The 12,167-nt window shown below is 40.8% G+C and overlaps 2 protein-coding genes across 8 annotated transcripts in view; one reads left to right on the forward strand and one right to left on the reverse strand.

Moving 5' to 3' along the window:
• LOC5563718 (alkaline phosphatase) overlaps positions 1–7,695 on the reverse strand; it is a 29,661-nt gene extending 21,966 nt beyond the window's left edge. Inside the window, exons 1-5 of one of the 5 annotated variants that reach the window (XM_021837531.1) lie at positions 7,558–7,695; positions 6,670–6,847; positions 2,276–2,619; positions 1,462–1,654; positions 643–815 (exon numbers count right to left, since the gene is read on the reverse strand). In XM_021837531.1, the coding sequence (XP_021693223.1) occupies positions 643–815; positions 1,462–1,654; positions 2,276–2,619; positions 6,670–6,772 (813 nt within the window). In that variant the 5' untranslated portion in view covers positions 6,773–6,847; positions 7,558–7,695. Of the gene's footprint in view, positions 1–642; positions 816–1,461; positions 1,655–2,275; positions 2,620–6,669; positions 6,848–7,516 lie in introns of all 5 variants that reach the window. The other 4 variants (XM_021837533.1, XM_021837532.1, XM_021837534.1 and 1 more) reach the window with 4 other exon arrangements.
• The window catches only part of LOC5563715 (peripheral plasma membrane protein CASK), a 706,277-nt gene that overhangs the window by 604,632 nt on the left and 89,478 nt on the right, over positions 1–12,167 (forward strand). Inside the window, exon 10 of one of the 3 annotated variants that reach the window (XM_021837537.1) lies at positions 11,475–11,501. In XM_021837537.1, coding sequence (XP_021693229.1) covers positions 11,475–11,501 — 27 coding nt within the window. Of the gene's footprint in view, positions 1–11,474; positions 11,530–12,167 lie in introns of those variants that run through there. The other 2 variants (XM_021837535.1, XM_021837536.1) reach the window with 2 other exon arrangements.

Here is a 12,167-nt window from a genome sequence, read left to right on the forward strand (position 1 = left end):
CGTTTGGCACTAAAATTGGGACAGGGCATTAGGACCCTATTGTCAAAACTCAATTTACGCACTGCGTAAAAAAGTGACTTAAATTGAGTTTACTTCGTAATAAAAGTGACTTAAATTGAGGTAGCGTAAAAAAAGACTTCGTAAATTGAGGTTTTAGTGTATTCAATATTTCTTAGAGTATGTTATGAGGATTTGGTGTACACGTCAAGTGCACACTACTAGAATACTTATGTGTATTTTGTAAGTCAGATACGTCTGGAATATAAGCCCCTCCACATCTAATTACTTCGAACATATGGGAGCATGCATAGCCGAGTGGTTAGAGTCCGCGGCTACTAGGCAAAGCCATGCTGAACGTGTCAGGGTTCGATTCACGACTGGTACAAGTTCTTTTAGTAATGGAAATTTCCTTGACTTCCCTGGACATAGAGTATCACCGTGCCTGCCACACGATGTACGAATGCGAAAATGGCAATTTTGGCAAAGAAAGCTCTCAGTTAACAATAAGCTGAGAAGCAGGCTCTGTTTCAATCATGACGTAATGCCAAAAAGAAGAAGAAGATATAAATTTTACAAAGTAACTAGAGAATGCCAATCATCGAGAATACAAACCTGTAAAACAAACAGTTGCCAAATTCTTACCTTCAAATGTCTCCCAACATCGCCATGAACCAGCTGAGTGGCAATGTCCGGACAAACGCTCGGATCGAACCCGCTTTGCCTGACGTTGTCATCGTTCTCCCAGTTGCGGTTGGCCGTGTTTGCGTACACGCCGGCCGGCGATGCGTTCGTCACCTGGGTGTTTGTGACGAAACCTGTTTTTTCGTTTGTTTGTGACGTTGGACCATTTGTTTTGACGCGTTTGAAGTTGAACGGACGGGAAAGGAAAAAAAAGTGTGTCAATAAATTTGCATAGCTAGTTGTGTTACGGTGGAATCAGAGCGAGTTGGGCCATCTACGCAAAGCGGAAGATGAGGAATGTGCGTTCGGCTGCACACAGGAGTAATTTGAGTAAATGAAGGCCAAAATTGTTATCTCTGGACAAACATTTGAAAAGGGCCCAAGAGGTCTTGAGCCTTTTTTTAGAAACGTTGCTGTTGAGCCACGCAAACTAACACCACTATCAGAAAGATTGGCGTTAGCTCTTCCTGATAGTGGTATTGGTGAGCGTGATCGAGTTGAATTGGGCTCAACAGCGTCTTGCAAAGCCAATGTTTACCAATGTCGATGTGCCCTTTTGAAATGTTTGTCCAGATCTGATGTTTAAGTTACCTTTTCCAGTTTTTAAGTTGTTTTAAAAACACGAGAAAATTTTTTTCTCTGTGCGCTGATAAAATGATGACGATGAATGAAGAAGACGAGCAAACATGGCAATGAATTGGGTTTAATCTGATGAATGATTGACGGGCCGTTCGATTCGGATAAGGAATGACTTGATTTCTCGTTCCTTCTGGTACATACCGGTTGCCATTCCGTAGTCCTGTGCCCACTTTGCAATCGACTGGACGTGATTGTCGGTGTTGTTCTGGGCATAGCAATCCCCCAAAGCGGCAGCTGCCGAAAGACCGATGGTTCCGTAGTTGGCTTTCACTCCCGCCAGAACTGCTGTGGCTGTGCAGGCAGAATCCGCAACTTGCACATTAGTGCAGTACGTCTGAATTCAAACGAGATAGGAGCAAAAAACATCGAGAACACAAATCCGATTAAGACATCTTACTCTGGCTGCACACAGTGCAGCAAACGCACACTGACTTATTGAATATTTCAGTAACCACACGAACTAACCAAACGCATGGTGTTTTAAATCTTAGATTCCACGATAAAAACAGAAAAACATCAAAATTATTTCTTTTGGATATTTGGTGCCTTGGAAGAAATTTTTTAACTTCAAAAGGCGTATTATAAGATCGATTATAAATTTACCACAAAGCAAAGCCATGCTAAAGGTGTCTAGGTTCGATTCTCGGTCGGTCCAGGATCTTTTCGTGATGGAAATTTTCTTGACTTCCCTAGGCATAGAGTAGCATCGTAACTGCCACACGATATACGAATGCGAAAAAGGCAAAGAAAGCACTCAGATAATAACTGTGGAAATGCTCATTGAACACTAAGCTGAGAAGCAGGTCGTGTCTCAGTGAGGACGTGATGTCAAGATGATTACCAACTATTTTAAAGCAATAGTTTTGAAGATATTTAATCTTGATCGTGAAATCCCTGATCCAAAACACCGTGCAAAACGAACGAACCAGAAAACGCACTGCAGCTACCTACTCACTTTGGACAGTCCAACGTATGGAAATTTCTCGAACGACAGCTCGGTGCTTTCGTCCCCCAGGAAAACTCTGGTGGCGGCCAGCGTTGGGATCGAGAGCCCATCGCCCATGAACAGGATAACATTCTTGGCCACCTTGGTGTTGAGTTGATTTTTGTCCAACTGCCGGCCCAGTATGGTCTGGGCAACGTTGTTCCAATAGTCCGGGTGTCGCTCGATGTCAACCGGCTGGAAACGTACCTCTGGCATCTTGGCCGAGAAACGCTTCTGCCTGGTCTTCGTCATCGTCGTTGAAGGGTTTCCTTCTCGGAATAGAAACGACTGCGGATGCATCCAGTGGTCGGAGTCTGAGGAAAAGGTGGAAATGGGGGGATATTAGTAGCCATGATGCATGGCTTCTGGGCGGGGGCACAGTTGGAGCTCCAAGATTGCGGTTGTGGACCAAGTACTTAAAATTCGGACAAATGTTAGAACTGATAAAAACTGTAGATTTTGTTGCAATGCGGGATCAGAAGAGTTTACTAGATGCTGGAAGAAAAGCCTTCCAGCCTTTGGAAAGGAAGCTTTTTAGCTTCTGGAGAGGAAACTTTCCAGCTTCTGGAAGAAAAGCTTTCCAACTTCTGGAAGAGAAGATTTCCAGCTTCTGGAAGAGAAGTTTTCCAGTTTCTGGAAGACAAACTTTCCAGTTTCCGAAAAATAAGCTTTCCAGCTTCTGGAAAAGTAGTTTTCCAGCATCTGGAAGAAAAGCTTTCCAGCATTTTTTTTTTATAAAAGAGAAGCTTGCCAGTTTTCGGAAGCGAAGCTTTCCAGCTTCTGGAAGAGAAGATTTCCAGCTTCTGGAAGAGAAACTTTCCAGACTCTGGGAGAGAAGCTTTTCAGCTTGTGGGAGAGAAGATTTCCAGCTTATCGAAGAGAAGCTCTCCAGTTTCTGGAAGATAAGCTTTCCAGCTTCTGGAAGAGAAACTCTCCAGTTTCTAAAAGACACGCATTCCATCTTCTGGAAGAGAAGCTTTCCAGCTTCTGGGCGAGAAGCTTTCCAGCTTCTGGACGAGAAGCTTTCCAGCTTCTGAACAAGAAGCTTTCCAGCATCTGCAAGGAAGCTTTCCAGCTTATGAAAGGAATCTTTCCAGCTTCTGGAAGAAAACTTTCCAGTTCTTGGATTAGAAGCTTTCCAGCTTCTGGAGGAGAAGTCGCAGCTTCTGGACGAAAGCTTTCCATTTTCTGGACGAGATGCTTTCCCTTTTCTGGACGAGATGCTTTCCAGCTTCTGGACGAGAAGCTCTACAGCTTCAGGGAGAGAAGCTCCCCAGCTTCAGGAAGAGAAGCTCTCCAGCTGCAGGAAGAGAAGCTCTCCAGTTTCTAGAAGAGAATCTCTCCAGCTTCTGGAAGAGAAGCTCTCCAGCTTCTGGAAGAGAAGCTCTCCAGCTTCTGGAAGAGAAGCTCTCCAGCTTCTGGAAGACAAGCTCTCCAGCTTCTAGAAGAGAAGCTCTCCAGCATCAGGAAGAGAAGCTCTTCAGCTTCTGGAAGAGAAGCTCCCCAGCTTCTGGAAGAGAAGCTCTCCAGCTTTTGGAAGAGAAGCTTTCCAGCTTCTGGAAGAGAAGCTTTCCAGCTTCTTTATGAGAAGCTTTCCAGCTTCTTTATGAGAAGCCTTCCAGCTTCTGGTAGAGATACCCTCTAGTTTTAGGACGAGAAGCTTTTCAGCTTCTGGATGAGAAGCTTTCAAGCTTCTAGAAGAGAAGCTTCCCAGCTTCTGGAAGAGATGCTTTCCAGCTTCTGGAAGATACGCTTTCCAGCTTCTGGATGAAGAAGCCCAAGCTTTCTAGCTTTTTGAAGAGAAGGTTTCCAGTTTTTGGAAGAGAAACTTTTCAGCTTCTGGATGAGAAGCTTTCCAGCTTATGGATGAGAAGCTTTCCAGCTTCTGGAAAAAAAGATTTCCAGCTTTTTGAAGAGAGGCTTTTCAGCTTCTGGAACAGACGCTTTCCAGCTTCTGGAAGAGAAGTTTTCCAGCTTCTGGATGAGAAGCTTTCCAGCTTCTAGAATAGACGCTTTCCAGTTTCTGGAAGAGAAGTTTTCCAGCTTCTGGATGAGAAGCTTTCTAGCTTCTGGAAAAAAAGCTTTCCAGCTTTTGGAAGAGAAGCTTTCCAGTTTTTGCTTTCCAGCTTCCTGAAGAGAAGATTTCCAGCTTCTGAAAGGAAAGCCTTTCCAGATTCTTTAAGAGAAGCGTTTTAGCTTCTACAAGAGAAGATTTCCAGCTTTTGGAAGAGAAGCATTCCAGCTTCTGGCAGAAAAGCTTTCCAGCTTCTGGAAAAGAAGCTTTCCAGCTTTTGGAAGAGAAGCTTTCTTGCTTCTGTAAGAAAAGATTTCCAGCTTATCGAAGAAAAGCTCTCCAGTTTCTGGAAGATAAGCTTTCCAGCTTCCGGAAGAGAAACTCTCCAGTTTCTATAAGACAAGCATTCCATCTTCTGGAAGAGAAGCTTTCCAGCTTCTGGAAGAGAAGCTCTCCAGGTTCTGGAAAATAAGCTTTCCAGCTTCTGGACGAGAAACATTCCAGCTTCTGGAAGATAAGTTTTCGAGCTTCTGGAAGAGAAGCTTTCGAGCTTTTGGATTAGAAGCTTTCCAGCTTCTGGAGGAGAAGTCGCAGCTTCTGGACGAGAAGCTTTCCATTTTCTGGACGAGATGCTTTCACTTTTCTGGACGAGATGCTTTCCCTTTTCTGGACGAGATGCTTTCCAGCTTCTGGACGAGAAGCTCTCCAGCTTCAGGAAGAGAAGCTCTCCAGCTTCTGGAAGAGAAGCTCTCCAGCTTCTGGAAGGGAAGCTCTCCAGCTTCTGGAAGAGAAGCTCTCCAGCTTCTGGAAGAGAAGCTCTCCAGCTTCTGGAAGAGAAGCTCTCTAGCTTCTGGAAGAGAAGCTTTCCAGCTTCTGGAAGAGAAGCTTTCCAGCTTCTGGAAAAGAAGCTTTCCAGCTTCTGGAAAAGAAGCTTTCCAGCTTCTGGAAGAGAAGCTTTCCAGCTTCTTTATGAGAAGCCTTCCAGCTTCTGGTAGAGATACCCTCTAGTTTCAGGACGAGAAGCTTTTCAGCTTCTGGATGAGGAGCTTTCAAGCTTCAGGACGAGAAGCTTTCCAGCTTCTGGAAGAGATGCTTTCCAGCTTCTGGAAGAGATGCTTTCCAGCTTCTGGAAGATACGCTTTCCAGCTTCTGGATGAAGAAGCTTTCCAGCCCAAGCTTTCTAGCTTTTTGAAGAGAAGGTTTCCAGTTTATGGAAGATAAACTTTCCAGCTTCTGGAAAAAAAAAGATTTCCAGCTTTTTAAAGAGAGGCTTTTTAGCTTCTGGAACAGACGCTTTCCAGCCTCTGGAAGAGAAGATTTCCAGCTTTTGGAAGAGAAGCATTCCAGCTTCTGGCAGACAGACTTTCCAGCTTCTGGAAAAGAAGCTTTCCAGCTTCTGGAAGAGAAGCTTTCTTGCTTCTGTAAGAGAAGCTTTCCAGCTTCTGGAAAAGAAGTTTCCAGCTTCTGGAGGAGGAGTTTTTCAGCTTCTGGATGAGAAGATTTTCAGCTACTGGAAGAGAAGCTTTCCAGCTTCTAGTAGAGATGCCCTCCAGCTTCCGGATGAAAAGCTTGTAAGCTTCTTGAAAAACTCCCCAGATTCTGGAAGATAAGGACTCCAGCTTTTGGAAGAGAAGCTTTTCAGCTTCTGAAAGACAAGCTTTCCAGCTTCTTGATGAGAAGCTTTCCAGCTTTTGGAAGAGAAGCTTTCGAGCTTCTGGAAGACAAGCTTTTCAGCTTCTAGATGAGAAGTTTTCCAGCTGCTGGAAGAGACGCTTTCCAGATTCTAGAAGAGAAGCTTTCCAACTTCTGGAAGAGAAGCTTTCCAACTTCTGGAAGAGAAGCTTTCCAGCACTTGCAAGAGAAGCTTTACAGCTTCTGTAAGTGAAGCTTCCCAGCTTCCGGAAGAGAAGCTTCCCAGATTTTGGAAGAGAAGCTTTCAAGCTTCTGAAAGAGAAGCTTTCCAGCTTCTGGAAGAAAAGCTTTCTTGCTTCTTGGAAAAAAGCTTTCCTGCTTCTGGAATGGAAGCCTTCCAGCTTCTAGAAAGATAGCTTTCCAGCTTCTGGAAAATAAATCATGGTTCATATATCTTAAGTACAATTACAATAGGTTTCACAAATCTACTTACTTAATATAGTACTTATGCAGCTTTGATTGTAAAAAATCAATACATATAAAAATAAAAACCAAATCCGTGAAACGCACTGGTCTGTTCCTGACCGTATCTGACATTCCTTCTCTAATTCGTTCCCACCAAAAACCGCAACCACACAGAGTAAGCTCCCACCCTCCAAGTTTAAGGTCACAATGAAGCGAAAGACACCACATCCAAACCCAACTTAAGGGCGCTAACCTTCGTCTTCCCAAGCATTAGATGCAGCACCAGCAGTCACTTCCACCGTCGTCAAAACCTGCACCAACAGCAGCCAAGCTAACACCACACGACCGAAAACCATCTTTCCAACTTGCAACTTTTCGACTTTCTTCCCACCGATCTTCGGAGTATTGATTCGCCGTGTCTCCGTCTGTTCCTGGGAAATAGGGTGCGGCTTATTTTTCAAAAGTTTTATGACTCGAAAACTCGTGTGGTCTTCTGAAATTGAATCACATTGAAAGAGCAACCTCTATGTTAGATCCAAAAATATAAAGGTGGCATATGTGACTTCAAGGTGAATTTCCAAGTGAGGCCTACAGTGAAGTTTTCTTAACTTATTTATTTTTTCGTCAATTTTGAATTTGTTAGCACTATTTTCTTCGAAATTAGATTTATGAATAGTTTTTAGAACATCCAATTTGTCAAGAAGTATAGACATAATTAATAGAAAGAAGTTTTCTCTATTTTTTTCTTTATATTGCTATAAAAATAAAACTTTGTTTGACCATAAAGCTATAGTCAAACAAAATTTATTTTTCAGTAAAAAAAAGGTAAAAGCTTGAAGATGACTACTATTTTTATTACTATCTTGAATTTCAGATAAATTAATTGTTCAAATTTCATTTTATTATACAATTTTGGAGATAATAGTGCTCAATGATTCAAAATTGGCTTATAAATAATGAAATTACGACCAGTTTACAGAAGGCCACATTTTATCACTTCAAATATCACCTTCGCTTACACCACCTCTGAATCTTCATGTTTTGGCTCAAACTTTGAGGTTTCTCTTTTTTATAAGTTGAATTCACAGAAGCACGCGAACTTTTGATTTTTGAAGATTACGAAAATTGAGCCGCACCCTACTTGTGGAGGGACAGGCCGGCAGCAGCTTGACGGACAGCGGCGGCGGCCTCTTCTGACCGGACTGCCGGACAAGAGATCTTCGAGACGCACGCGCGCACACGTGGCTAACCGCAAAACTTGTTTTCAGCTGACTGAACTAAATTGCGGTTGGGCCGAGTGCTTTTATATTTTGATAAACCCTTTTTGGCTGTGGCTCTATCTCCCGGTCAATAAAAAGGTGTGTGCGATTGAATTTTGCATTCTTCGGAGCGTCTGCTGGAGAAGATATGGGTGATTATGATATTTTTTTTTCTTTCTTTGCTCGTAAGAGTTGTACTGAATAGTGATAAATTCATTCCAACAGTAATCTATCGACAGCATCATTTTTTTTCATCACAATCAGTTTTTGAAAAAAAAGCTTTCAAGCTTTTGGAGGAGAAGCTTTCCAGGTTGTGGAAGAGAAGTTTTCCATTTTATGGAAGAGAAGCTTTCCAGCTTCTGCAAGAAAAACTTCCCAGATTCTGGAAAAAAAAGCTTTCCAGTTTCTGGAAGAAAAGCTTTCCAGCTTTTGGGTTAGAAGCTTTCCAGCTTCTAGTAGAGCAGTTTTTAAGTTTCCCGAAGAATAATTTTCCATCTTCTGGAGAAGAAGCTTTCCAGCTTTTATAAGAGAAATTTTCCAGGTTCTGGAAGAGAAATTTACCAGGTTCTGGAAAAGTAGCTTTCTAACTTCTGGAAGAGAAGCTTTCCAACTTTTGGAACAGAAGCTTTCAAGCTTCTGAAAATAAAACTTTCCAGCTTTTGGAAGAAAAGACTTCCAACTTCTGGAAGAATAGCTTTCCAGCTTGTCGAAAAGAAGCTTTCCAGCTTCTGCAAGAAAAGCTTTACAGCTTCTGGAAGAGAAACTTTCAAATTTCTGGAAAGAAAGCTTTCCAACATCTGGAAGAGAAACTTTCCAGCTTCTAGAAATGAAGCTTTTCAGATTTTGAAAATAAAACATTTCAGCTTCTGGAATAGAAGTTTCCAGCTTCTGGAATAGAAGTTTCACAGCTTCTGGAAGTGTAGTTTTCTAGCTTCTGGAACAGACATTTTCAAGCTTCTGGATGAGAAGTTTCTGGAAGAGAAGTTTCCAGCTTCTAGAAAAAAAGCTCTCCAGCTTCTGCAAGAGAAGTTTTGTAGCTTCATGCAGATAAATATTCCAGCTTCTGGAAGAGAAGCTTTTCAGCTTTTGAAGAAAAGTTTTCCTGATTTCGAAAAGAAACGTTCCAGCTTCTAGAAGAAAAGTTTCTCAAATTCTCAAAGAGAAGTTTTCCAGTTTTTTGAAGAGAAGTTTTTAAGCTTCTAGAAAAAAGCTTTCCAGCTTCAAGAAAAAAAATTCCAGCTCCTGGAATAGAAGCTTTCCAACTTCTGGAAGATAATTTTACCAGCTTTCGAAAAGAAGCTTTCTAGAATAGAAGTTTTCCAGCTTCTGGAAGAAAAGATTTCCAGCTTCTTGAAAAGAAACTCTCCAGCTTATGGAAGAGAAGACTTCTAGCTTGTGGAAGAGAAGCTTTCCAGCTTCTCGAAAAGAAGCTTTTCAGCTTCTGGAATTGAAGTTTTCCAGTTTCTTGAAAAAATACTTTTCAGCTTGTTCAAGAGAAGCTTCCCAGCTTCTGGAAAAGCTTTCCAGCTTCTGGAAGAAAAGCTTTCCAGCTTCTCAAAAAGATGCTTTCCAGCTTCTAGAAAAGAAGTTGTCTAGCTTCATAAAGAGAAGTTTTCCAACTTCTGGAGAAGAAGCGTTCCAGCTTCTGGAAGAGAAATTTTCTAGGATCTGAAAAAATAGCTTTCTAGCTTCTAGAATAGAAGCTTTTCTGCTTATGGAAAAGAAGCTTTCCTGCTTCTGGAAGTGAAGCTTTCAAGCTTCTGGAAAGAAAACTTTCCAGCTTTTGGAAGAGAAGACTTCCAACTTCTGGAAGAATAGCTTTCGAGCTTCTCGAAAAGGAATAGAAGTTTCCCAGCTTCTGGAAAACTAGCTTTCTAGCTTCTGGAAGAAAAGCTTTCCAGCTTCTGGAACAGACATTTTCCAGCTTTGGATGAGAAGTTTCTGGAAGAGAAGGAAGCTCTTCAGCTTCTGGAAGAGAAAAAATCAAGCTTCTATAAAGAAAACATTCTAGCTTTAGGAATGGAAGCTTTCTAGCATCTGGAAGAGAAGCTTTCCTGTTTCTGGGGAGGAATTCCTACAGCTTCTGGAATGGAAACTTTACAGCTTCTGGAAAGAACGCTTTCCAGGTTTTGAAAAGAAAGTTTTCCAGCATCTGGAAGAGAAGCTTTCCAGCTTCTAGAAAGAAAGCTTCCCAGATGTTAAGAAGAAAGGATATTAATGGTCATTCCGGACACATCGGACAGATGGTGAATTTCTGGTGGTATCCCAGGGTGTATAAATAGATAAATTATAGTCAACCCTCAAGGAACCATCTGATAAAGATCTTTGATGAATCTTTGAAATAATTCATACTGTATCCTTAGAACTGGGACAACATTTGTGGGAACTATGGAGAAAATAACAGAGTATTTCCGACACAAATCAAGAAATTATTTTATGGATAAAACAACGCTATAGTTTTTGAAGGATACCGAAATTTTATTTATTATGTACTCTAGTTTAAAATCTTTGAACCCTCTAAAAGTTCCGAAGTCTTTTTAGAAAATGTTGATAACTTTTCAGGTCTTTTTAAAGAAGTTCCCGAAACCTTCGATAATTCAGAGACTGAATTACTGGAAGCAACCGTTATGGAATTCCAGAAAATGCCCCGGTTAAATTACTGCTGGCTATAGATTTTTGTTTTATTTAAGGTGAAAATGAATCGAAGCGAAACTTTAAATTTTCAAGAGCACGGATCTGGAGAACCAAACATCCGTTTAAGCTGAAAACTTAATCGATTGGTCACTAGCTGGTGGTGAACAATCGATTAGGTTTTCAGCTCAAACGGTTGTTTGGTTCTCCAGATCCGTACTCTTGAAAATTTGAGCTTTGGCTTCGATTCATCTTCACCTTAATATGATGCAATTTGATGATTCCTGCAATAATTAAAGAAAAAGGAAAACTTACAAACTTCAAATTCTGCTTTGGTATTTGGTATGGTATGACTTGGAGATTCACTATTTAAGGCTTGGAAATATTTTAAGTCGAAATTCTGGTTTTGATATGAACTCGGTGAGAATTACAGGAGAGAAATTGGTAAAATTTCTGGAAAAATCATAAAATAGTGCTTTGAAAATTTGCCATAAGCATTTCTAAACATTTATCTCAGATCAAGAAATTCCAGAGAAAATTTCAAGATAATTGATTTTTTAATGGACCTTAAAATACTTTATGGAGTTATTCATGGAAGAAGCTTAAAATGAAAGCTTATATTGACGGGTTACTGAATACATCTAAAGAAACACCGTGCTGCATCGAATTTGCCGGACGTTTTAAAAATTGGAATCCAATCAATCGATTTATTAAACAATCGCGAGAAAGACACCTCTTCCATCAGGTGGATTAATTTGTTTGTTTATTTTTATGGTCCAATTCTTCAACAAGTACCACGGGAACAAGGTATGGGAAGCGATATGAACCGGTTCGCGGCGGTCGGTCAATGAACGAACAAGCAGCAAGACAACAAGAAAGGATTAATTATCATTCAACGCAGCATTTTGTCTCCGTCTCCGTGTTGCAGTTTCAACTAATGGATTGTTGTGGTTTGACAATGTGCTTACTTCATCACTCACATCTTCGATACAACGACTTTTGATTGGGTGGTTTCAAGGGTAATTAAACTTCGGGTATTGTTGTAATGCGAGGACGCATATTTTCCACTGGAAGAAGTTCTTTCTATCACCTGCTGACTGATTTATTGAAACAGATATATTCCCTATCATTAACTAATTTAACAATATTGTTTTTTCTTCTTTTACAGGTAAAGTCGTATTGACAAGCTCCAGCTGTAAGTACAATAAACCAATTGACATATCACAGTTTCCGGAAATAAATGATTAATCTGAAAATAATTGAAAATAAAACTTGTTTACTATGGAAGCTTTTTCTCATTTGAAGGGTAGATCAAGATCACTTTAAACCAATATCTAACTGATAAAACGATAAGGCGGAAGAACAAATTGATTGGGATATCTTAACAAATCTTTTCGGAAAAGCTTTAAGATTAATTGATTCCTTGAATCAATTTCTTGATTATTTTCCAGACAAGTTTCAGAATAAACACTTTAATTTTCAATTCCAATGTTCAATTTCTTCTTATTGTCTTGAAGTACGTTTGGTCATTTTTCGATCCCTTTATGGTTTTTGTTGACCTCGTTTCGGTCATGTACAAAGCAACAATCCGTAGAATTACGGTTATTGAATTGTGTGTTTAGCTAAACTTGTACCAATCGGTTTAGAATGTCTTGTCGATACTCTCTTCCACCGTGATCCCTTTACTACATTGATAGATTCCATCTTGAACAACAGCGCCGACTGTTTGTAGTCCGTAGTCAGATAGGCGAAAGCAACACAATGCTGATGACAGAGCAGCACCGCTGTCGGTGTGCAGCTCCGGTTGCGGAGAAAAATATGCATGTAAAACATTGGCTTTCCCGGTGTAGTCCCGGCCCGG

This window comes from Aedes aegypti, chromosome 1 (assembly GCF_002204515.2).
Source record: "Aedes aegypti strain LVP_AGWG chromosome 1, AaegL5.0 Primary Assembly, whole genome shotgun sequence".
NCBI classification, from domain to species: domain Eukaryota; kingdom Metazoa; phylum Arthropoda; class Insecta; order Diptera; family Culicidae; genus Aedes; species Aedes aegypti.